Source organism: Engystomops pustulosus, chromosome 5, assembly GCF_040894005.1.
Source record: "Engystomops pustulosus chromosome 5, aEngPut4.maternal, whole genome shotgun sequence".
In the NCBI taxonomy this organism is placed as follows: domain Eukaryota; kingdom Metazoa; phylum Chordata; class Amphibia; order Anura; family Leptodactylidae; genus Engystomops; species Engystomops pustulosus.
Window position 1 is genome coordinate 145,146,432 of NC_092415.1, and position 25,270 is coordinate 145,171,701.

The 25,270-nt window shown below is 42.7% G+C and overlaps 1 protein-coding gene across 2 annotated transcripts; it reads left to right on the forward strand.

Moving 5' to 3' along the window:
* HERPUD2 (HERPUD family member 2) lies at positions 1-24,753 on the forward strand. Of its 2 annotated transcripts, none has more exons than XM_072153319.1 (9): positions 1-81; positions 6,879-7,253; positions 9,211-9,288; positions 12,334-12,447; positions 14,610-14,761; positions 14,853-14,972; positions 17,501-17,815; positions 22,893-22,992; positions 23,883-24,753. In XM_072153319.1, the coding sequence occupies exons 2-9, from the start codon at positions 7,107-7,109 to the stop codon at positions 24,042-24,044; spliced, it is 1,188 nt and encodes a 395-aa protein (XP_072009420.1). In that variant the 5' UTR covers positions 1-81; positions 6,879-7,106; the 3' UTR covers positions 24,045-24,753. The 2 variants fall into 2 exon arrangements, with proteins under 2 accessions (XP_072009420.1, XP_072009419.1); XM_072153318.1 differs by lacking the exon at positions 1-81 and adding an exon at positions 3,135-3,302.
* Positions 24,754-25,270: the final 517 nt, after the last annotated feature.

A 25,270-nucleotide genomic window follows, 5' to 3' on the forward strand; every position in this document is an offset into this window, starting at 1 on the left:
TTCCAGACCAGCGATTTGGATTTCCTGCACCCATCCTCGCATTTGACTTATTTGATCTGGTACTTCTTCTTCTACGGTGAGGTAATTTTTTTTCTACCTAAGGAGGCGCTAGGTCTTATTTTCAGGGGATGTCTTATTTTTCCATGTTTACTAAATTAACTTTTAGTAACCCCGTTTCACACCACTGTATTGTAATGAATGTGTTAAAATGAGACAGACTTGGGTCTTCTTATCACCCAAGGCTGTCAAAGCAACTGGTCGCAGCCCCCCTGATGACCTCACAGGAGGCAGTGATCAAATCCACATGTCGCCGGGATTTAAATGATGGCTTTGCAGGCATTTGCAGGGTTAACACCCGCGATTGGTGCCAAAATCACGCGCGTGAAAAAACGCACCATACAAGTCTATGGAGACGCATCAAAAACGCATTGCACTCTGAGACACACGCAAGTGCAATGCGTTTTTCACGCATCAATTGCCATAGAAAAGATAGAGCTCAGTCCTGAGTCCATTTCACGCGCATTTTCTGCACGTGAAAAACGCATTGATATTACATTGAAAACACGCGTGAAAAACTGAGACACTGAACAAACTCTGACTGAAAACTGATTGCACTCTGATGCAAAATGCGTGTTTTTCACTGACCAAACTCTGATCGCTCTCTGATCAGACTCTGAAGTGATCTGCAACGCAAGTGTGGAAGGGGCCTTACTTCCTGACCCTAGTCAAAAGCCTCTCACTCAGCCAAACCTGTTGCCTACACTGTACTGAAGAGATGTAAACACATTGAAACAGTGCTGTGTTCAGTTGGGAACCTGTTCCTTCTGGAATAGATATATTTGGTTTTAATGTCATTAGGTTTCCTGAAAGTCATGCTTGATGTACAAGGTGTTGCGGATTGCAGGTACACCCGTGCTCCGCTGTATGCCTGTCCCCGTCCTACTGTCTGATCTTCAGCATTCTAATGGAACTTCCAAGTGCTTCCTCAGCTTCCAAGCTCCACTCAGGTTTTCCAAGAACAACTCCAGCCGGCCGCCACGCTTCAACTGCTTCCACGTTCTCCAGAGTCTCCGGCTTTCCCAGAAGCCTCTCTAGAGTCCCCGGCTTTCCCAGAAGCCACTCCAGCCTCCGGCATTCCAGAGACGCTCCGGCCTCCGGCCGTACTACTTCCCAGTGCTGCTCCGTACAGCTTCCCAGGGTTGCACCGGCTTCCCAAGAGCCACTTCAGCCTCCGGCCGTACTGCTTGCAGAGGAGTCTATGCAAGTTAGCAGAGTACGTCTCTCGGCCAAAGGACACTCCAGACGTCTCGAGGATATCCTCAGCTTGTTCTGTTTCTGCTTTCCTCCTCAGGTGTCCCGTCACCAAGATGAATTGGAGGCAAAAGAAGAGGCTGAAGAAGAAGAGAAGAGGGTCCCTAAATTGGGGTTTACTGTCATGGGTGGTCCCGCGATCCATGTCGCAGATTGTGGGTACACCCGTGCTCCGCTGTATGCCTGTCCCCGTCCCCCTGCCCGGACTTATCTCTCCTCGCTCCTGGCTCTCTGGATTTAAAGGGCCAACGTCCTCCTGATTGGCGCTGGCTAATCCGGCTCAGCCTTTATAATCCGGCACCTCCCTTCTTTCCTGGCCGGATCTTCAGCATTCTAATGGAACTTCCAAGGTTTCCGCATCTCGCTTCCCACAGCGATTCCTGTTGAAGTGAATTCCCACCAGCGTTCCCAGACGCTCCTGTCTTCCAGCGTATCCAGACGCCTCTGTGTTCTTCCAGTGTTTCCAGACGCCTCCGTGTCTCCTGTCTCCAGCATTCCTGTACGCTTCAGGTGTCTCCTGTCACCAGCGTTTCCAGACGCCTCGGTGTCTCCTGTCTCCAGCGTTCCCATACACTTCCTGCTGTGCCTTCCAGGGTTCCAGTCCAGCGGTGTCTTCAGTCCGTGCCAGCGTCACCAGTGTTCCACCATGTTCCTGCTGTCATCCCAGGCTTGGACTGTTTCCTGCATAACCTGTACCTTGGCTGCCACCGCGAGCCTCATACCATCTCCCGCGGTGGTCCAGATGATCCTCTGGTCCACCGACTCCTCTTTCCGGACTCTTCCCATAGAGACTTTCAGTTCTGTTGTCTGTGTGACACATGTACACATGTGAGTGTGGCTATCTGAATCAGGCAGAGCTGTGAGGCTCACAGGGCAGAGCCGGCTCCTCTCTTGGTGCCAGCTCGTTCACGAACGACCTATTACTATTGGTTTTCCTTATCCAATCCTGAAAAATGTATTTGCCTCTTTCCCATTTATCTCATTACGCATTCCTCCTTGCCTCTGGTCACATAGTAACTAAAATATTGGACTTGTTTTGTGGGTCAGTTTATTTGACTGACTGTGACAGTTTGATGTCTGTCTTTGGAGTTCTGCTGCAGTCAGGTAGATGAAAGTGGCTTTGGCCCTTGATAAATCCGCTTATTAATATTAGTTAATTCCTTTATTTATATAGCGCACACAGGGGCTCACAATCTAATCAACCTGCCAGTATGTTTGGAGTGTGGGAGGAAACCGTAGGACGAGGCGGAAACTCCCGTGGAGAGAACATACAAACTCTTTGCAGATGTTCACCCTGGGACTTGAACCCAGCTTATGTGCGTTGTTCACTACTGTCACATGAAAAGTTGCAGAAAAAAAACTTAAAGAGTAGAAACATAGAGCAGGGTGGGAAATAGTCAAAATTTGCGCCGTAACTTGCGTCTGAACAGGAATTCTAAAATATTACAATATTTTACAATATTACTAATATTACAATATTAGTCTATGTAGATTATGAATTTGGCGCAAAGTCAAAGTGACTTTGTACCGTACCGTTCTATGTTCATTTGACGCAATGGAAAATCACCAAATAGCATTTGTACCAGAACTGCACAAAAACAACACCAAACATAGACAGAAAACCCCCAATGATAAATTCCCCTCTAGTTTTCTTTCATCAGTCCTACACCTCACTGGCATTTATGGTTTTACCCGAGTTGGTGAATGACGTGCTTCTGCCGCCCTCTAGTGCTCACTTTCTGCACAGCACACGCCTGCTCTATATACTGCGGCCAATCACACAAGCCGTGAGCGCCAGGAGGAGTACTCTCCCCATCCTCCTCAGCCCGTACAGCGATAGTGGGCGGAGTCTTTGACGTAGTTCCGTTAGACTCCCGTCACTCAGTCCTTCCTTGTTTGTGCTGCTGTGTCCGGGGGAAGGGACCCTCAGCTGACACAGGGACTGGAAGTAGGAGGTGTCTGGGAGACGGTGTCAGGAGACAACAAGACAGGTAATGGTGTCCCTGTAGTCAGCAGTGTTCCAGGCAGACAATAACAATACACAGCCCTAGCCCATAGCTAGTATCCAAAATGTATCCATGTCGTATCCAAAATGATGGATCTAAAATATCCCCCTTCCACCCATGTACATAGGACATAACAGCAGAAGGACCTCAGAGGAAACTAGTGTTCGGTATAATTGTGCTGACCCCATAGCATTGCACAGACATTGCACTGGTTGGTTTTTAATGCAAATAATTTACTATAAGTTTTTTCTGCTATTATCATCCTGCCCATGGCCTGTCCATGACATATTCCTAAAATAGGAGCCTGTGACTGATACAATGCAGGAGCACTTGTGGAGAAATAGTCTGATTTTCATTCTTTTTTTTTAGTACCAAACATCTCCTGATGTAAAATCTTGGACCTCCCATACACATGAGTGTCAGGCTGAAGGCTATCTCCCCCATACACAAGCACAATGGCCCGGCTCATTGATTATATGTAGTGGATAATAGTGACATATCTCCCAAGAAGAAAAGGATCAGGCAGTTGAATTTCATCTGCCCGATCACAGTCTCCCTGTGTAGTGTGCAGAGAGGGTGTAGTATCACACTGCTGTCTGCCTAGGTGTAAGATGCGGTGCTGACCCTGGTGCTGAGCTTCAGTAATACCCTAGAGCAGTGATGGTGAACCTTTTAGCGGCCGAGTGCCCAAACTGAACCCAAAACCCCCCTTATTTATCACGAGGTGCCAACTAAAAATTAAAGCAGTAACTTGTTGCTCCCTGTTGTTCAACAACTTTCAATCATATTGGCCTCCTGAGGACAGCAACACAGTAGAAAGATGGAAAATTTACATCACTTCTTTCCAGTGTCCCTCTGTGCAGAGAATCATAGGGCCAGAAAGAGGTCCACCAATTATAATTTGGCCCTGTTTACTCCCTCTTCCTACAGTCCCAAGTAGCGAAGTAAGTATCGAAATATGACTGAAAGCAGCATCTTTTAAGTTGCTTGGAACTTCAGGAAGATTCTTTGAATCCTGTCTGGTGTGCTGGGGAGATAGCCCGGGTGCCCACAGAAAGGGCTCTGAGTGCCGCCTCTGGCACCCGTGCCATAGGTTCGCCATCACTGCCCTAGAGCTAGGTGCACACAGCAATAGTGAGTCCGTGAATCACATTGGGGCTCATTTACTAAGGGTGGGACTGTGCACATTTTTTGGGGATTACACAGCTTGCACAGGTATTTAAGAAGTGTCTGCGCTGGGACTTTGGCACACGCAATAGTTTGGTGGTGCAGCTGCACTGGCTTCCATGCGACACAATCAGGGGTCGTGAATTTTTCTTTCTAGCCCCCACCATCATGGCCCCGGGGCAGGCCTCTGTCCAATCACATATGCATTTACATGCAAGACACTGGGTATTGGTTACCAACTGCATGCTTTTCCATGAAAACACATATTCGATTGCGCCCCCGGATGCTGGCGTTGTGTTTGTAAACGCGAGCACCACATGTGACCGCTCCCTAAAGGGCTGCTAACTGTTTCTAACTGCTTGCTGTATCAACTATGGATTTTTCTTTTGAGTAGAATTGAATTCGTTATTTCAGAAAAATGAATGCATTTTGTTATTTTTTTTGTTTTAGTTACTGAATAGGCGCAACTTAACCCTATAAAGAGGGGCATTATCTGTGTTCGGACCAACACAAGTTTGAATTGGTACCACAGCGGATATCTGAGGCTTGGTATTGGTTATCTGCCACAAATTCTACAGCTGCATAACCAGCTGAAAACAAATCCTTTAACCTCCCTGCACCCAAAATTTGTTTTCTTTGCCCAAAAAACCATCTCTTGTCCGTTTTTTGTAGACAGAATGTCTTCAGTATCATTAAAGTTCTTGAGCCATAGACCCACAAAATATGTCTGCTTGTCATCTGTTTTTGCTGATCAAAAAAAAAAAAGGTAGGCAAGCCAATCATTTCAGTATCATGTCCCAACCCCTTGGAGTGCCGCATGATTGTATTGCCTAGCAACTGGCCCGCAAATATGGGCAGCACATTGATGACAATTTTGTGTCATCTGTATTTTAATTTTCCAATAGATTTCTATGGGAAGTCATAACAGCAAACACAGGCAAGAATAGGAACTTCTGTGAGTTTTGTGGCTCGGGCAGTGGAATCCATAGCTGTGTGGATGAGCCCTTAGAAATACATGGAGGACATGTGCTAGCCAAAACAAAGAATAGCACGCGTCCAAAACCACATTCATGTGCATAATGGCATAATGGGGTTATCTAAGAGTTATATTTTTTATATATGGCTGGGGGAAGCATAAAAATTAAAAAAAAGAACTTGTACTCTCTCCCTGCTCCTGTTAAGCTGCCCATCACTGCTGACCTATGTTCGTATACAGAGGATGGCTGTGCCTTCCGGTCCATTGCCGTGTGCCTGATACAGCATCAGTTTCAGGATGTAACAGGTGCACAGCTGTGGTCAGGAAGGCACCAATGTCCTCTGTAAATATAGACCCGGCACTGACAACAGTTTAACAGGAACAAGGGATAGGTGACTACAGGCGGTCCCCTACTTAAAAACACCTGACTTACAGACGACCCCTAGGTAAAGACGGACCCCTCTGCCCACTGTGACCTCTGGTGAAGCACTCTGCATGGTTTACTATAGTCCCAGAGTCAGCTGTGAGGTGTTTGTAATGAGGTTTTATTTATAATCTATAATTACAGCAAAAAAGTTTGAAACTACAATTGTCACTGGGACAAAAAATGTTTTTGTCTGGATCTACAATTATGAAATATACAGTTATGACTTGCACACAAATTCAACTTAAGAACAAACCTAAAGAACCTATCTTGTACGTAACCCAGGGACTGACTGACTATTAGTTCTTTTTTTTATATCCAGATATATATGAACAATTGTAATCCTGGACAAACCCTTTAAGGGGATTTCCAGGTATTTTATATATACTTTATTTTCCGAACACTGGATAGATAACATTGCTAAATAATAAACTAGTATATTCAGTTCAATGTGGTCTGTCAGGGAGGAAATTTAAAGATATCTTCAAGACTAAAAAAAACTTTCTGCTTTCTTCCAAAATGGTCTCACTCTGGTCCATGATGGTTTCTGTTAGGGTGCATACAGCCGTGCGCTGGAGAGGAGGAGGTGACTCCTACTCCCCTCCATGGGAAACAGTGGCGTATGGCCGCACACTCTAGCATGCATGTGTACGGCGCGGATTGGTGCCATACATGTGTGGCACCGGGCTTCCATTGCCATCTATGGCGATGTATATGTGGCCGCAAACACGTTCCCATAGACCGACGTCTGAATGTACCCTTATTGTAGCCCAGTTCCTTTACTGTGAATAGAACTGAGCTGCAATATCACACACAACCTATGGACAGGTGTGGTGCTATATGTGGTAAAAAGCAGCTGTACATTTTTAAATCCCAGACAACCCCTTTAAATTATACCCATTTTGTGATATTTTCTTTTTTGTTTTAATCCATAATTTACCATTTCATTTTGCCATGAATAATTGAATGTGTATCCCACTCTCTCTTTTTCTAGGTCTCCAAGGAAGGACAAACAGATTTTCAGCGTGTCTTAATGGGCATTATTACACTGCCCAGGTGCCGCTCGATAGCTCAGCGTGTCCTACATTTATTGGCTTTTATCACCATAACCTGTGAAAGTTACAGTGATGTGACAAAACACAGAGTGATTTACAATGTTTGTTGAGATACTGGGGATTTCCTAAAGGAGTAGCCTGGAAGGTTTTTTTTTTTTTACATTGTAATGGAACAAGCTGTGATGGATAATCCTGTGACTTTGGTGATTAAAGCTCCCAATCAGAAATATGATGACCAAACCATTAACTGCTTCCTAGACTGGACAGTAGAGAAACTGAAAACTCATCTCTCTAAGGTTTACCCCAGCAAACCAGTAAGTATTGATACGTCAGTGGTGTCCTAAAATCTGCTGCAGTGACTCAATTGCGGGGGTGTTGGTCTCAGGTCTATTTGTACCTTTTGGATCTACACATGTAATTTTAATGTGTTTTTAATTATTATAAGTTGTACTAAATAAAAATTTGCATATATTTTTCATTTTTTTTCATATTTTGTTGGGACGTTTATATATTCACCTGTCTTTTCTTGTGTTTTTGCAATATGTTTTTACTTGGTTTCTGCAGGTTAGGAGCTGTCAGAACCCTCTAGTAAGTTTCTAGCACTGAGAGATTATGTAATAGCAGCTGTAGCCTCTGCCTGGAAAGGCAATTTATTAAATGTGTAAGACGTTATCCAATGATGTGGCTGTATTGTAAACTGCAGTGTGATTGGAGAGGTGCTACCACCTGACCAGGGGGAGTATAAAACCCCTGTGCTGGGAGAGTACATGGTCCAGTCTTTGCCTGTCAGCAGTCTGATCTTATGGTCTGATTCCAAGGAGAGAGATAGTGTGTTCAGCACACCTTTAGTGCTGCCACAGAAACCAATCCCAGGAACTGGGTCAGGAGTCTCTAACCCAGAGCTGCAACTTCCACAGTTTGGATACAGCTCCATCTCCATTATCCCAGCCTGCATATACTATCAGGCTGGTGCACTATTCCTGCGGTCCACTACCACTCCAGTACGAGAATCCGAATCTGTTGTTTCGCTGTTTAGGCCCATTGCCTGCTGTTGTGTAATAAAGAACCGTGAGTTGATTTGCACACCATTACCTCCTTCTGATCCCTGGATACGGCTGTTTACCACCACGGGCTTCCCCATCCATTACCCAGGGACTTTTCTAAAGGACACTCAGGGGTTACCCCAGGGAGAACCAGTACATCAGCCTCTTGCACACACCACCAGCTGGAGACCTGCGGTCCCCATACCGAGTACCGTAACATGAGCGTGCCCTAGGCCGCAGTCACCAGTCAGTCCGGTATTCTGGGCCCCGGCTGCTTGTAGACCTGAAGAAAAGGCTAGGCCTCGGTGCGGGATGTTGCGCTTCCATTTTAGAAATTTATTACAGTCTGGAAATTGGGCTTGCCTTAGTTGTTGGGTCGCACCGCAGCCGCTGTTTCTCCTTTCTAGCAATGATGCACTGTGCAAAATACAGATTAGTTGCGTGCACCTTCAAATTTCCTGTAACTTTTCATAATCGGTGTGTATAGTTTAACTGAATATAAAGCATGTAATTTATAATTTACGTGTAATTTGGATTGTGGAAGGGACTTTTCCAAAAGAAGAATTGTGTCAAAATTCTATGAATGAGCTATGCGCCATCAGACATCATAGCACAATTGTATAAATATATAAAAACTAATGACAGCTTTAGGTCAGTGCTAGGAGTAAAACTGCAGCTAGGCATGTATATGTAAAGGGCACAAATCATATTACTTCTATGTGCTTTAATCAAATGCTTTAAACAAAATACAGACGGACCCCTACTTAAGAACACTCGACTTACATACGACCCCTAGTTACAAACGGACCTCTGGATATTGGTAATTTATTGTGCTTTAGTCCTAGGCTACAATGATCAGCTGTAACAGTTATCAAAGGTGTCTGTAATGGAGCTTTAGTGTTAATATTGACTCTTATGACAACCCAACATTTTTCAAATCCAATTTTCACAAAGACCAAAAAAGTTCTGTCTGGGATTACAATGATAAAATATACAGTTCCGACTTACATACAAATTCATCTTAAGAACAAACCTACAGACCCTATCTTGTATGTAACCTGGGGACTGCCTGTAGTGAAATTATGTTGTATTAACATAGTGCAATGTATGTTGAAATCAAATCATTCCCACTTACTGTACCATACCATATTCATCATCTCCCGCTTGGACTACTGCAACATTCTTCTCAGTGTTCACTGAATTTCTGAATTGTTTCTGTTCTCAATAGTTAACCAAGGATCAAAGACTTGTATATTCCGGCAAACTCCTCCTTGATCATTTGTGTCTGAAAGATGTTCTCAGGAAAGTAAGTAATCAGAATTTTAATAAGTGTATATAAAAGCATTGTTTGCAATGTTTATGCCCCAGATGTTACCTTCAAGTGAAATATCATTTTTAGCTTGTAACATGTTCTGATATCTTATGCTATGCTGATTTTAAAAATGCCTATTTCAGCATTCTGGATCATTTCAGTGCTTTATGAAACTTTATTTCACCTCCAGTCAGCACCGTGTGATGTGTGTCTGTTCAGTCTCTTCCTGCATTCTTCCTCTCAACTACACCACCCTCTGCTTGCTCAATGCTCATAACTGGAAGAGGGGAGAGGTGATGGAGCTCGTAGAGGGTGGAGTAGAGACAGATTTCTTTGAGGAGACTGAGACACAGCCTGATGCAGCTACCCACACGCTGCCGGCAGGAAACCAGGTAATGTGAAATAAAGTTTTATAAAGTACTGAAATGATTAGGAATGCTGAAAAAGGTGTTTTTAAAATCGGCATAGCATATGCTATTGGAACCTGACGCCAGCTAAAAATGACAGTCCTGGTGACGGGTCTGCTTTAAAGAGGACCTGTCGCAGAGAAATTTGGCACTAGGAGCTGATTACTAAAGTAGTGCTAAAACAAACGCTGTAGTGTTAGAATGATAGTGTTATCAGAAACCTCCAATAACGCTATCTAACACTGTGGCAGAGTACAATGTAAACGCTGGACCACTCTCAAAGCTGTCCGATGTATTCATGAGGGGGCGGGATTGTGGGTGGTAACTGCCGCATGACGCGCGGGAATCACCGGCGGCCTATGGAGCGAGCAGGGCGGTCTGGGGAAGAGGCAGCGCCTTGGACCGCCCCCTCAGGAATACACTAGACAGCTTTGAGAGCGCAGTGTTAGCGTTATCGGAGGCTTCTGATAACTCTATCATTCTAGCACTGCAGCATTTGTTTTAGCACTTAGTGACATTTAATGCAATTGACTGCTTGGGACTCCTGAAATCCGGAGGTCCACATGCAATGCATTCCCGGCTCATTAGACAGGGTTATTGCAAAGGCAAGCAGCTGATTCTTCGTGGCATAGATTCAACAAGGTGCTGGAAGCATTCCTCAGAGATTTTGTTCCATATTGACATGATGGCATCACACAGTTGCCGCAGATTTGTCGGATGCAAATCTATGATGCGAATCTCCCGTTCCACCACATCCCAAAGATGCTCTATTGGATTGAGATCTGGTGACTGTGGAGGCCATTTGAGTACAGTGAACTCATTGTCATGTTCAAGAAACCAGTCTGAGATGATTCCAGCTTTATGACATGGCGCATTATCCTGCTGAAAGTAGCCATCAGATGTTGGGTACATTGTGGTCTTAAAGGGATGGACATGGTCAGCAACAATACTCAGGTAGGCTGTGGCGTTGCAACGATGCTCAATTGGTACCAAGGGGCCCAAAGAGTGCCAAGAATATTCCCCACACCATGACACCACCACCACCTGCCTGAACCGTTGATACAAGGCAGGATGGATCCACGCTTTCATGTTGTTGACGCCAAATTCTGACCCTACCATCCGAATGTGGCAGCAGAAATCGAGACTCATCAGACCAGGCAACGTTTTTCCAATCTTCTACTGTCCAATTTCGATGAGCTTGTGCAAATTGTAGCCTCTGTTTCCTGTTCTTAGCTGAAAGGAGTGGCACCCGGTGTGGTCTTCTGCGGCTGTAGCCCATCTGCCTCAAAGTTCGACGTACTGTGCGTTCAGAGATGCTCTTCTGCCTACCTTGGTTGTATGGGTGGCGATTTGAGTCACTGTTGCCTTTCTATCAGCTCGAACCAGTCTGCCCATTCTCCTCTGGCATCAACAAGGCATTTCCGCCCACAGAACTGCCGCTCACTGGATGTATTTTCTTTTTCAGACCATTTTCTGTAAACCCTAGAGATGGTTGTGCGTGAAAATCCCAGTAGATCAGCAGTTTCTGAAATACTCAGACCAGCCCTTCTGGCACCAACAACCAGGCACTCAAATTATCTTTCTTCCCCATACTGATGCTCGGTTTGAACTGCAGGAGATTGTCTTGACCATGTCTACATGCCTAAATGCATGCCATGTGATTGGCTGATTAGAAATTAAGTGTTAACGAGCAGTTGGACAGGTGTACCTAATAAAGTGGCCGGTGAGTGTAAATAGCAGTGCAGTATATGTGGTATGTACCCCTACAGTGGGGCAGGGCACTAAAAAAATTGTAGTTCGTTTAGCTAACTATGTAACGTACACTACTGTGTGAGCTACACTTTAGTGTATTTAATGTAGTATTGTGATTCATGATAAAATAATAATAATTTGCAAAAAAATAAATAAAAGTACTGTTGTTGAAGCTAAAAATGTTTATTGAAAAAAAATATCTGAATATGTCAAATATGTGTAAGTAGGTGCTGTTGCTCTACAGCCGATCTGTGGGATTGACGCACCAATACCAATTACTGACCTATGCTTCGCCCCTTAACCCCTTAAAGGGGTTGTCCGAGTGCTTTAAAAAAAGCTAAAAGTGGCCGGGACAGGGCTGCTTAAAAAAAATAAAGATGTACTTTCCTCCCGGTGCCCTCCCGTATCCAGCGCTGCTGTCGCTCCGGTCTGGGCGCCATGTAAACAAACATGGCCGCCGGAGCAGCGCTGGATTCAGCTTCCGGCCGGCCGTGGCCGGGCACGCCTATCCGTCCCTATACACAGCATTGTGTATGGGGGCCGGAAGGTTGTCGGGTCCGGCCGGAACTGAGTCCAGCGCTGCTCCGGCGGCCAAGAATCGGGACTCCGGCGGCCAAGAATCGGGACTCTCTCTCTGGTTGCAGGATGGTTGGGAGGTTTGGGTGTGCAATACATTATACTGTACATATGAGATGTAGATATGTTTATAAAGAAACTTTGATAGATTGCACAATTTTGCAAAGAAAAATGGGGTGGTCTGCTCAAAGGGGGTGGTTACCTTGGTGTATAATGGGGGGAAAAATTGGTCAAGCGGTGGACTGAGTAAGGAATATTAATGTAATTACTCTGAATTAGAATGTTTGTTTTTGTTTTTTTTCAGCAAGATGAATATCACATGGTTCATTTAGTTTGTGCCTCCAGGACCCCACCAAATTCCCCTAAACCAAGCACCAGCAGAGAGAACGCTGCAACTGACAACACCAGCAGCAGATCAGTAAGTTGATGCATAGGCTTGGAAATCTGACATTGTTCATACTCCTGAGCTATAAGTCTACCTGCACATGAGTATTGTGTACTCTTTGCTTGTGGACCTCACGCATCTATGACGCAGCACAGACTTGTGTATTAGCCCATAGAAGTAGATGGGGATTCAGGCTACTTGTTAAAATAATGACTAGCATTCATCCAAAAACAATGTTTGTGTGCATTTACGCTGAATGTAGCAATTGTGGTGATGGCCCGTTTGGATTTTTATTCATTTATATTCTTTTGCATTATGCTGGATATTTAGCATTATATTGGATGTGTGTTACTTGATGACACTTATCAAACAGGGAGACTAAGGTTTGTGAAGAATGCTAAACAGCTTGTAATATAGTCAACCTTACTAACATTTATGATGTTGCTGCTGTACCGCATTAGCTGATCTATAGCAGTGATGTTTAATAACTTCCTTGTAACAAAGGGTTAAACAAACTCATGTAAATAGTAAAAAAATGAATTGCCTTATATGAAAAAAGTGCTTTTGTGGCTGAAAGATATCACTTGCTAACAATTTTTCATCCATGCTGGACAGCCCCTTCCTGAAACAAAGTAAAAATAATGCAAACTTGCCTTAAAGAGAACATGATTATCTATGATTATCCCTATTATGAACTACGATTATCCCTAAATGGTTCCTTTCCACGGCTGCAATGTTAAAAAAGCTATTTGTAAACTTGTATTCAACTTGCCTGTTGTGAGTCCAATGAAGCCCTGCATATTCAGTGGTTACTTGCATTGTCCTGCCTCCTTGCTCCTTGGGGTGGGTAGTAGAAGCCCATGGAGGCATGCTGTGATAGGGTCCTTGGGTTTGTACTTAAGTTGAATTTGTATGTAAGTCGGGATTGTATATTTTATCATTGTGGCTCCAGACAAAATTCTTCAGCCAGTGATGTCTCTACCGACGGGTGGGACCAGTCAGCAATTGGCTTATGCACTCCTCTGCTGTGTTATCAGCTGCTGGAGCCTCCATCTCATTTGCATTATTCCCTAAACTCATTTTGGATAGATTTGTGCCATTCTAGGATATAATATAAATGGCTCCATCCCCTAATAGACATATTGGGGGAGATTTATCAAGTCTCTATGGCAACCAATCAGAGCTTAGTTTTCACTTTCACGCAGCTGTTTATAAAGTTAAAGCTGAGCTCTGACTGGTTTCCATGGGCAACTAGAACAGTTTTACCTCAGAAACCTGATGATAAATATCCCCCGATGAGCAAGTGAGTTAGAGCAGTCTAGCGGCAGTAAATCTGATGGTGAATGTCCTTTAAGATGTCAAGTCTCACATAAAACAATAATGAAATTATATATTGACCAGTTAACAAGCCCTTCAGTAAAAGGAAAGGGTTCTTGTCCAAGCCACCGGATGCAACGTTCACAAGTTCCACGGTCCTAGAAGTTTATAGTATACAGGCGTTCCCCTTCTTAAGAACACCCGACTTACAGATGACCCCTAGTAACTGAGTTCCGGATGATGGTAATTTACTGTACTTTAGCTGATGATTGTAGCCTAGGGCTATAACAGTTATTAATGGTGTTTGCAATTAACTTTATTGTTAATCCTGGTTATTATGACAATCCAGCATTTTTGAAATCCAATTGTCACAGAGACCAAAAAAAATTTGGCTGAAGTTACAATTATAAAATATTCAGTTCTGACTTGCATACAAATTCAACTGGAGAACAAACATACAGAACCTATCCTGTACATAACCCAGGGAACTGCCTGGTATATTGTAAGAGTAATTGTGTGATAAATCCCACTGCAGTGGCATATTGTAATGGAGATGGTTTACATGTTGATCTCTTTGTAGTTAACCTTTAACCCTTTTACTTGATGTCAATTGTAACATACATGTACATCCATATTACTGTATATACCCATAATTGTGCTTTAGAATCATTGTACATGCATTTATTTTGTACCTGGGAAAAGTTCAATAAAATTTAGGTCCTAAAAAATATTTAAGAAAGTTCCTAGGTTACTTTTGAAAATAGATATTTTACTGTATGGGTACTAGATTGCTAAATATTTTATCTAATCCGCAAAACTACACGGTTTGCCATATTTCAGCTCAAGAAGATGTAAATGAATGCAAATTTTTATTTCAGAATTCAGAACACTCAGGATCATCTCTCCCTCCATCCACAAGCCGGGATATGCCATCCACACAGTCAAGCCCTAGAACTGAGGAAAACTTGAGATATCGCCATCCTCACACATATACAGATGCCATGCACTCTTTTCCATACAACGGACAGCCGTAAGTCTAAGTTAATGATGTGCATTTTATATGTATATATTTATTTTTTACTTGGATGTTATATTCATAGTAAATTTTTTATTCCCTGTAGATCTGTAGGGAATCTCCCTGCACAAGCGGCACCAGCTGGATTTCCTGTTTATTCGGTCTTCACCCCTTTACAGATGATGTGGTGGCAACAGATATATGCACGACAGTACTACATGCAGTAGTGAGCGAATGTTTTATTTTTATAGTAGCTTGTATAAAAGGATACATTCTGCCTTTATCCGCTGCCTGAAGAGTAGCTATTTTCCTGATCATTGCGTATCCTTCCATTTCCTAAACTTTTCAGATGGACACCCCCTCCCTTTAAAGCCTAACTGTATAAAAACCTTTGCCTGGCTCTGCACTAAGCCAAAATAATCAATTCTCTAATTTACACTCATTAGCTTTCTACAGCCGTTTATCAGTTAACAGGCAGGAAGCTAGCAGTACCTTATCTCTCTGGCTGTTTTTAGGTTGGTTGCCATGTGATTCTGTAGCTAGACGGAGGAGAGGAGGGTAGGTGGGTGTTGCTTGGAGTGGTCATAGCACATGGCACACACCTTACCAGTAACAGCTCCCGGCAGCTTTAGGACCTTCCGCGATGTTATTAGCATGTGACTAATCACATACTTCAGGTCATCCAATTACACACCAGGGATGGTATTTAGCAGTGCTGTTTGTGTTTGAAAGTCTGTATAGTAGAAATGTGTATGTATGAAAGTTTGAGGGCAAAAATAAGAGCTCGGGCTCCCCATCAGTTCTAATGAATGGATCAGAACCTGCACACACAGCACAGTGTATTTAAAGGGCAACCCCTATGAGCAGATCTCTTTGCACAGGAAAGGGGTGTCTGCAGATAGGGGGCAGCTTCCATGGAGTATAATGGCAAAAAAATTAATAAAAAAGCTGTTCACATACTGTGAAGTGGCCATATGTTAATGTTTTTATTCCTGTGTAGGTGGACATTTTTTAGGGTGCGTTCACATGTGGCAGTAACGCATGCATTTAAGAACAGCTTTAGAACTGATTACATAGCTGTTAACATTGTTTTAACACATACATATGTTAACACTTGTTTGCTATTACACTGTTAACACTATGTTGACATATGTGATAGCATTGTGGTAACATATGCATTTTGAAAACAGTGTTAACAGCTATGTAATCGGGCAACTCTCCTCTTCTCAGCTGTTCTGATGCGTTTGAAAATGCAATGTGTTACTGCATGTGTGAACGCACTCTTAATAAATCTTTTTATTTGTGATATAGTAGATAACTGTATGATGCAGAGCTCCAGTGCTTTGTGTCTCCCCTGCCTTGCTCTTCACTAGATCTCTGTACAAGCAGTAACACTGATTCTGTTTCCTGATTGGCTGAGTGTTTGTGCATGTTCATGTGAATGGCCTGTGTGCTATTGGCATCATTGCCCTTAGCTGATGTCACAACCAGGAATCCCGCCCACTTCAGGAAAAGCTTAGAGTGTGTTACACATAACCTCATATATCTATTAGTCATATATCTCCGGCTAGGAAGAAGCCAGCAGCATGATACAAGTATTGTTGGAATTGTTGTCAAAGGCTCTCCCTAGCTGTGCCAAAACTATTTTTTGTCAAGCAACTTTACAGTTCCGCTTTAAATTTGAGAGGAAATCTAGGATGTTATGATCTGTTAGTAACGATAAAGAAAGTGAATCCTCATATTTCTAAAATACCCCACAAGTGAAAAGAAGCATAGTGTAGGACTCATTGTAAGCTTTCCAGCCATGCGTTTCCCAGCAAATTTTCATCTTATTTTAATGCCAAGGGAATCACTAGGGTGAACTAGGGGCATGGCTTTACCTGCTTGTGCATTGATTTTTCTCTATGGGATGGCACTTAATGGGGCAGATTTATCAAGCTGTCTAAAAGTCAGAATATTTCTAGTTGCCCATGGCAACCAATCACAGCTCAGCTTTCATTTTACAAGTGCTCATGAATTTTTTAAAAGGGAGCTGTGATTGGTTGCCATGGGCAACTAGAAATATTCTGACTTTCAGACAGCTTGATAAATCTGCCCCACTGTGTAAAGGGGGGTTACTTGGTGGCATAGAAGAAGAAAACTTCTTTGGCCAAAGGAGGTGCACACGTCAGCTTTTACCGCACTTAACTAGACACCCTGGGGTTGGGTATGAAATATTTTTTGTAGAATGTCACAATAGTGCCGAACCTCCGTGATCCCCCACCACTGTTTGACAAAATCTTGTAGCATCATTGTGTATGATACACACTGCTGCCACAAGAATTCTCATACAGAGGCCAACGGGAGGGGTAGCGCCAAGGGAGTAGGGAGGTGGTCACAAATGCTTCAAGTGTAAGAGCTCTGGAACCTATAGGGCTCTTGTAATGCCCCCCCTTACCCTAAAACATGTGTGCTTGTATAAAGTTAATTTTATAAGTAATATATCTTGGCATTTTTAATAATCATATGCCCATATTCACGCTGCTGATTAATAAATTTAAAATCCTCTCGTAAATTTCCTTTAAAGGTCTGAAACATTGGGATTGGTTTTATATCCTTTAAGCAACCCTGACATTTTTACCTGTAGAGCTCTTGCAAGTTTAGGTTTTTTTTTTAAATTATATAACATGTTGGTTTTTCTATTTGTCTTTAAGGTGTTTTTTACTGCATTCTACTTTAATTGCATAACGTGTTGTCTCTTCCTTCATTTTGCAGTCAAGCAGCTACATCTGGCCAAGGTACACCTGGTATTGCAGTAGCACAGCCCCTTTCTGCTCCTATCATAAATTCTGATCGACCTCCACCCAACCCTCCAAGGGCTCCACCAAACATTGCTCCTGAAGTGGCAAATCAGAATGTTCAAATGAATGCGCAAGGCGGCCCTGTAATGAATGAAGAAGACATTAACCGCGATTGGCTTGACTGGATGTACACAGTATCCAGAGCAGCTATACTTCTCAGTATAGTGTACTTCTATTCTTCATTTAGCCGCTTTGTCATGGTTATGGGAGCTATGATACTTGTGTACATGTGAGTATAGATTCTCATGAGCCTAGCATTTAATAGATTTAAATAATGTCTAGAACACCCAAGAAAATACATTGTTGTCTTGTGTGTGTTTTTTTTTTAAAGAAGTGATTAATCTGTACTTGCCGGGGGCGGGGGGTGTAGGGGGTCTAACACTCAACACAGCCGATGTTTGGCTGCTTAAAATAGTCACAGAGCACTATTTTGCATCAAGTGATCTCCTGTACATCCGCCTTGAAGCCTGTGTGCAGCTCAATAGTGGAAAGTAAAGACAGCGAAACTTTCATCTGAGCCCTGCAGTCTCTACGTTTATCCCAGAAAACCCCTATAAATCTTTAAGGTACTTGTAAACAATTGACTAGGTTTGGCAAGTCCTCAATACACCACTAGTTCGTTTAGCAGTACTTATTAATCCCTTAACGCCAAGGCACTTTTTTGTATACTTATGGGCTTGGATTTTACGTCTTTCACTGTACGCCCCAAATGACTTGTCTACTTCATTCTTTGGGTTGGTGCGATCATGGGGATACCAAATTTGTATAGGTTTTCTAATGTTTTTATACGTTTATAAAAATTGAAACCTCCTCTACAAAAAAAATGTCATTTTGCCATCTTCTAGTGCTAATAACTTTTTCATACTTTGGTGTACGGCGCTGTGGGTGGTGTCATTTTTGCGACTTTTGATAATGTTTTCAATTATACCATTTTTAGCACTGTACGGCCTTATGATCACTTTTAATCGAATTTTTTGTATATTTCAATATTTTCCATTACAGGGTTAAACCCCGGGAATAGATCAGACATTTTGGGACGTGGCAATACCTAACATGTTTATTTTTACTGTTTAATTTATATTGTTATCAGTTCTAGGGAAAGAAAGTGATTTGACTTTTTAGTTTTTTTTTTTAATGGAAAAAAACTCCAAATGTTAAAATGGTGAAATAAGGCATTTGTGCCGTTTTCTTGGGGGCTTAGATTTTACAGCTTTCACTGTGTGCTCCAAATGACATCTCTCCTTTTTTCTTTGGGTTGGTGTGATCATGGGGATAACAAATTTGTATAGGTTTTATAATGTTTTGATATATTTACAAAAATTAAAACCACCTGTGCAAAAAAGTTTGGGGTATTTTGCCATTTTCTGGCACTAATAACTTTTTTTTATACATTGGTGTATGGAGCTATGCGTGTCGTAATTTTTTGCGACTTTTGATCAATTTTTTTAGAATTTTGAAATTATTTTTCAAAAAGGCAAAAAAGTGCCATTTTCATCTTTGGGCACTATTTTTCGTTACACAGTTAAATGCAGATATTATACCTTTATTATATTTTGACCGAGCATTTTCGGATGCGGCGATACCTAATGTGTTCATGATTTTTACAGTTCTTTTTATATTAGTTCTAGGTTGTCTGATTGATCCTACCATATACTGCCATACTAACCGCCCATATGATATAATACTCCCGATGCTGACGACGCTATGTGCTTCCTGGTGCTGTGCCCCCTGCAGCCTGTGTGAATGAGATACTCCTATACACATGACTGACAGGCTGTATAATGAAGTGACACTCCTGGTGCTGGCTCTAAGCCTCTATGTGCTTTCTGGTGCTGGTGGCTCCCTGAAGCCTGTGTGTATGAGAGAGGCATACAACTGCTACAGGATGCAGCCATGTGAAGTAACAGCCTGACATGCTGATACTCCTATACACTAATTGTGTAGCTGATGTCGATGTCATGTGTACAGGAGAAGACAGCATGTCAGCAGATAAAGCACAGACACTGGCAATGGTTTATTATACATTGCACACAGACATGAGCAGAGGGGAGGGGTAACAGGGGTGGCATCACTTTCTCCCTCCATGTGCCCAACCTTATTTACATAATAAAGAAAATATGATTTTAGAATGATTAATGTATGAATTAACTAGGCAAAGGCTGAGATGGAATCCTTGTGAGCTGTTCCAACAGGTAGTGGTGACAAATTTATTTACAGAGACCTGCTGACAGTTGTTCTTTAAAGCAGTGTTCCCCAACCTTTTTGTATCTGGGGACCGGTTGCAACCAAAATTTTTTTACCAGGGACCGGGCTGTCTTGATAAGTAGGGGACATTATAAAACCCCTTTTTCTATAGCAACCCCCACAAACCTATAATGTCACCTTGTCTTTGGGATTTTTACTGTGAGGAAAAAAATATACATAACACGGTGTAAACCGAGATACCTAATTTTACCACAAAAAAACCTGAAAAAACATTTACCTCGAGAATAGGCCTAGGGTGAGAAATGCTGCTGCTACTGTTTAATAAAATGCCCCAGCAGCAACCTCCACTTGCCAATAAAATGTACAGTAGCGCCTCCCCTAACTAATAACATGTCCATTAGGGACTTCCCTTCACTAATAAAATGTACAGCAGTTGCCTCCCCACCATTAATGACATATCCGCCACAGCCTCCCCACCATTAATGACATATCCGCCACAGCCTCCCCACCATTAATGAAATATCCTTAGCAGCCTCTCCATCTTTAATGATATATGTACAGCGGCCTCCCCACCATTAATGAAATATCTGAAGCTGCCTCCCCACCATTCATGAAATATGTCAGCAGCAGCCTCCCCACCATTCATGAAATATGTCAGCAGCAGCCTCCCAACCAGTAATGAAATATCAGCAGCAGCCTCCCAACCATTAATGAAATATCAGCAGCGGCCTCCCCACCATTATTGAAATATCTGCAGCGGCCTCCCCACCATTAATGAAATATCTGCAGCGGCCTCCCCACCATTAATGAAATATCCGCAGCGGCCTCCCCACCATTAATGAAATATCCGCAGCGGCCTCCCCACCATTAATGAAATATCTGAAGCTGCCTCCCCACCATTCATGAAATATGTCAGCAGCAGCCTCCCCACCATTAATGAAATATGTCAGCAGCAGCCTCCCAACCATTAATGAAATATCAGCAGCGGCCTCCCCACCATTAATGAAATATCTGCAGCGGCCTCCCCACCATTAATTAAATATCTGCAGCGGCCTCCCCACCATTAATGAAATATCCGCAGCGGCCTCCCCACCATTAATGAAATATCTGCAGCGGCCTCCCCACCATTAATGAAATATCTGCAGCGGCCTCCCCACCATTAATGAAATATCCGCAGCGGCCTCCCCACCATTAATGAAATATCCGCAGCGGCCTCCCCACCATTAATGAAATATCTGAAGCTGCCTCCCCACCATTCATGAAATATGTCAGCAGCAGCCTCCCCACCATTAATGAAATATGTCAGCAGCAGCCTCCCAACCATTAATGAAATATCAGCAGCGGCCTCCCCACCATTAATGAAATATCTGCAGCGGCCTCCCCACCATTAATGAAATATCCGCAGCGGCCTCCCCACCATTAATGAAATATCCGCAGCGGCCTCCCCACCATTAATGAAATATCCGCAGCGGCCTCCCCACCATTAATGAAATATCTGCAGCGGCCTCCCCACCATTAATTAAATATCTGCAGCGGCCTCCCCACCATTAATGAAATATCCGCAGCGGCCTCCCCACCATTAATGAAATATCTGCAGCGGCCTCCCCACCATTAATGAAATATCCGCAGCGGCCTCCCCACCATTAATGAAATATCCGCAGCGGCCTCCCCACCATTAATGAAATATCCGCAGCGGCCTCCCCACCATTAATGAAATATCTGCAGCGGCCTCCCCACCATTAATGAAATATCTGCAGCGGCCTCCCCACCATTAATGAAATATCCGCAGCGGCCTCCCCACCATTAATGAAATATCCGCAGCGGCCTCCCCACCATTAATGAAATATCCGCAGCGGCCTCCCCACCATTAATGAAATATCCGCAGCGGCCTCCCCACCATTAATGAAATATCCGCAGCGGCCTCCCCACCATTAATGAAATATCCGCAGCGGCCTCCCCACCATTAATGAAATATCCGCAGCGGCCTCCCCACCATTAATGAAATATCCGCAGCGGCCTCCCCACCATTAATGAAATATCTGCAGCGGCCTCCCCACCATTAATGAAATATCCGCAGCGGCCTCCCCACCATTAATGAAATATCCGCAGCGGCCTCCCCACCATTAATGAAATATCCGCAGCGGCCTCCCCACCATTAATGAAATATCTGCAGCGGCCTCCCCACCATTAATGAAATATCCGCAGCGGCCTCCCCACCATTAATGAAATATCCGCAGCGGCCTCCCCACCATTAATGAAATATCCGCAGCGGCCTCCCCACCATTAATGAAATATCCGCAGCGGCCTCCCCACCATTAATGAAATATCCGCAGCGGCCTCCCCACCATTAATGAAATATCCGCAGCGGCCTCCCAACCATTAATGAAATATCCGCAGCGGCCTCCCCACCATTAATGAAATATTCGCAGCGGCCTCCCCACCAATTAATGAAACATTCGCAGCGGTCTTCGCGCCATTAATGTAATGTCCGCAGCAGAGCCCCCCCCACCCCAATGAAATGTCCACAACAAAGCTCTGCAAAGAAATGCCCCCAGCAGTGTCCCCCCCCCTTATGAAATGCCCCCAGCAGTGTGGCACTGATGAAGATTGGCAAGTGCAGTGCTCAGCAATCTGTCCTTGTCAAGGAGAAAATGTTTGAGAAAAGCCACCAGGATCAAGGATTGTAAATCAAGCACACTAACATACTGGTCTGTGCCCCCTGGTCAGCAACTGGTCTTCTTTTAGCTTCTTATGCCTTGAATTTTACAAAAAGTTTTTAAAATTCGCCAAATGAACCTGAGGAGCTTTATAGGTGTTAATGTAGCCTGGAGCCCTTCAGGCTCATTTTCATAATTTTAAAGCCTTTTTTTCTTAAAAACAAGGGCATAGGAAGCTTAAAGAAGAGCAGTTCCTACCAGCACACACCAAGTGTGCTTGGTTTACAATCCTTCATCCTTAAATACTTAAACTGCATCAACAGTTTAATTTCTTTTTTTGGGGTGGTTATGTGCATGAAGTGATGTTAATGGTCTCCTATAATTTCTTCAATTTAAAGCTGTATTTTGCATGGAGAGTGTAAGAATTACATCCTCTTTTTATAGGCACCAGGCTGGCTGGTTTCCATTCAGACAAGAGGATGGACAAGCCAGAGAAGATGAAGTCAATCAAGATCGTGAAAACAACAATGATCTACTGGAGATGGTATGTAGCCTTTTCAATCTCAGCAGTTTAAGCTTTCGAATATAATATTAAATAGTTGTAAAGATCCTTAATTCTGCTTTGAATGAAGTTCTCATAGGCCTTGAAACTGAACTGACCTCAACTGAAATGCTTTTGCAAAGAATTATAGAAGTGAGGTTTAAGAAACCCTCAGGCAAATGGTAGACTATGATGGCCAGATAAACTATGGTTATGCATTCTAATATACTTTATTAAAGGGGCTCTCCAGGCATAGGAATTTGGGCCTAATTTGCTGATTACTGGGGGATCAGCATCTTGACAAAGGGGGTCCGTTGTACTCTTGTTGTGCGGGAGCGGCCAGTTGCACATGCGTCGGCTATTCCGTTCGTATCTTTGACACAGACGGAGATCTCCAATCTTCGACAGACATGAATAGAGTAGCTGACACATGCGTACAATGGATCCACGTTTTCGAGATTTGCAGGGGTCCCATTACTGAGACCCCCACTAATCAGCAAGTTGGGCCTCTGTATAGGGCCTCTCTTGCTATGACTGGATAACCCCTTTAATTCCTCAGGGGTTTTCTCTGCTTGCTATTGTCCAATAGAATTGTTTACTTCAAGTGCATAAAAATCTGCCCTGCTCTTGTGATGTCACATGGCTATAAGAACAAAGATTTGCGCTATCATTCTAACCTGATTTTTAATCACTGAAACCAACCAATTAGTGATGCTTTCAATTGAATGACAGCAAGCAGCATTCTAGAAAACTGTAGGAAGTTGAGACAGAAATGATAATGTAAAGTTGTATATTTTCATGATAAAAAGTCACTTAACTCTGCAGTTTTATTTTAGAACTATGACATTCTCTTTAAACTAGAATGTAGTCTAACCTATGTTTATCTTCTAAAGGAGCGTCGCATGGATGATGGCATTCAAGAGGATGGAGTGGAAGAGAGGGTAATTGATGCCCCAGCAGTCGCACCCCCTGGACTTGTGGCATCAGCTTGGTCATTTATTACCACCTTCTTCACATCTCTCATACCCGAGGGCCCCCCACAAGTTGTTAACTAGGTCTTATACTTACTGCCATCCAGACATAAATGCAGGAAAGGGTAAACTGTTTTCAAAATAGTGCAGTCTGCAAAAGTGTATTTCTTTTATCCTGTGCGTCCTAGTCATTATGACTGGCTATTTTTTTTTTTTAGTTTAAGCACAATCACCTCTTACTTGGTTGTTTTTTTCTTTTTTTTTAATATAATGAAAATAACTATGTCTTCCTTTTTGTTGATTTGATTATTGAAATAATGTTAAATTCACGCCAATTTGCACTTGGGACCCACATTGCTTTCTAGTTATAACAAATGGACCTCTGTGTGACGCAACTATTGTAGTGAGCCTAAGGCTTCAGTGAGAAATTTTGAGTGAAGACGCATGCAACAATATGGATAAATCCTGCTCCCTCAGGACCCACATGATCGTGATAACATACTTACCTTGTATTATTAAGAGTATTAAAATTGTATTGGTTATTCCCACTGGACAACACTTAACCATACATATTAGTCCTTATAGTTTTTATACAGACAGTCCCCTACTTGGAAGAAAACATTAGCGCATTTAAAGCTTGACTGCCCACAATGTTACCACCTGGCCTATATTTCAGCTGGTTCAACACCTTTTACAAAGTAAGTTGCTAAACATATGAAAAGGATACTATGTGGTACACACTACTATCAATGCTAAAAAAAAAGTTTTAATCAGTAGTTATCATTGCGTTCTTGCCACTTTCTATAAGGCTGGTTTGTTTTAGTTTTGTTCTTACTTATGCTAAATTTGCATTAGTGCTTTCCTACCAAACATGTACGCAGATGTGTTTTTGCATAACTGATGGGGTTGAGTGCATCCTAACAATGGATTCCCCAATTTCTAGGTGATGCATTTCATAAGTTGGACATTGCATATTGAGAGTCTTATTCAATATGATTTCATATATTTCATATATGATTTAATACTGCAGGTACATAAGAATTCTTAAACTGCATCTTATCTTCAAGCTGATGCTGTATGTACATTATATGTTATATAATCTTGATCAGTGATGACTTTTCGCACATGTAAAATAGACTGTCAAAACTTGTAATTTGGTATATGCTCGAGAACGATATAAAATCAGATTATAATGCAATATTTTGACTGTTTTATAGTTAACAAAGAATATGTAATAGCATCTTGAAATTCAGTATTATTTTTTTTTCTACAATTATCAGTTTCATAAACTTAAATTGTATGAACAAATT

Excerpts from the sequence above, each read along its gene's own strand:
- HERPUD2 (XM_072153319.1), top strand. The coding sequence starts at position 7,107 with ATGGAACAAGCTGTGATGGATAATCCTGTGACTTTGGTGATTAAAGCT. Across the intron at positions 14,762-14,852 it reads TTTCCATACAACGGACAGCC|ATCTGTAGGGAATCTCCCTG; the intron begins GTAAGTCTAAGT and ends TATTCCCTGTAG. Across the intron at positions 17,816-22,892 it reads GCTATGATACTTGTGTACAT|GCACCAGGCTGGCTGGTTTC; the intron begins GTGAGTATAGAT and ends CTCTTTTTATAG.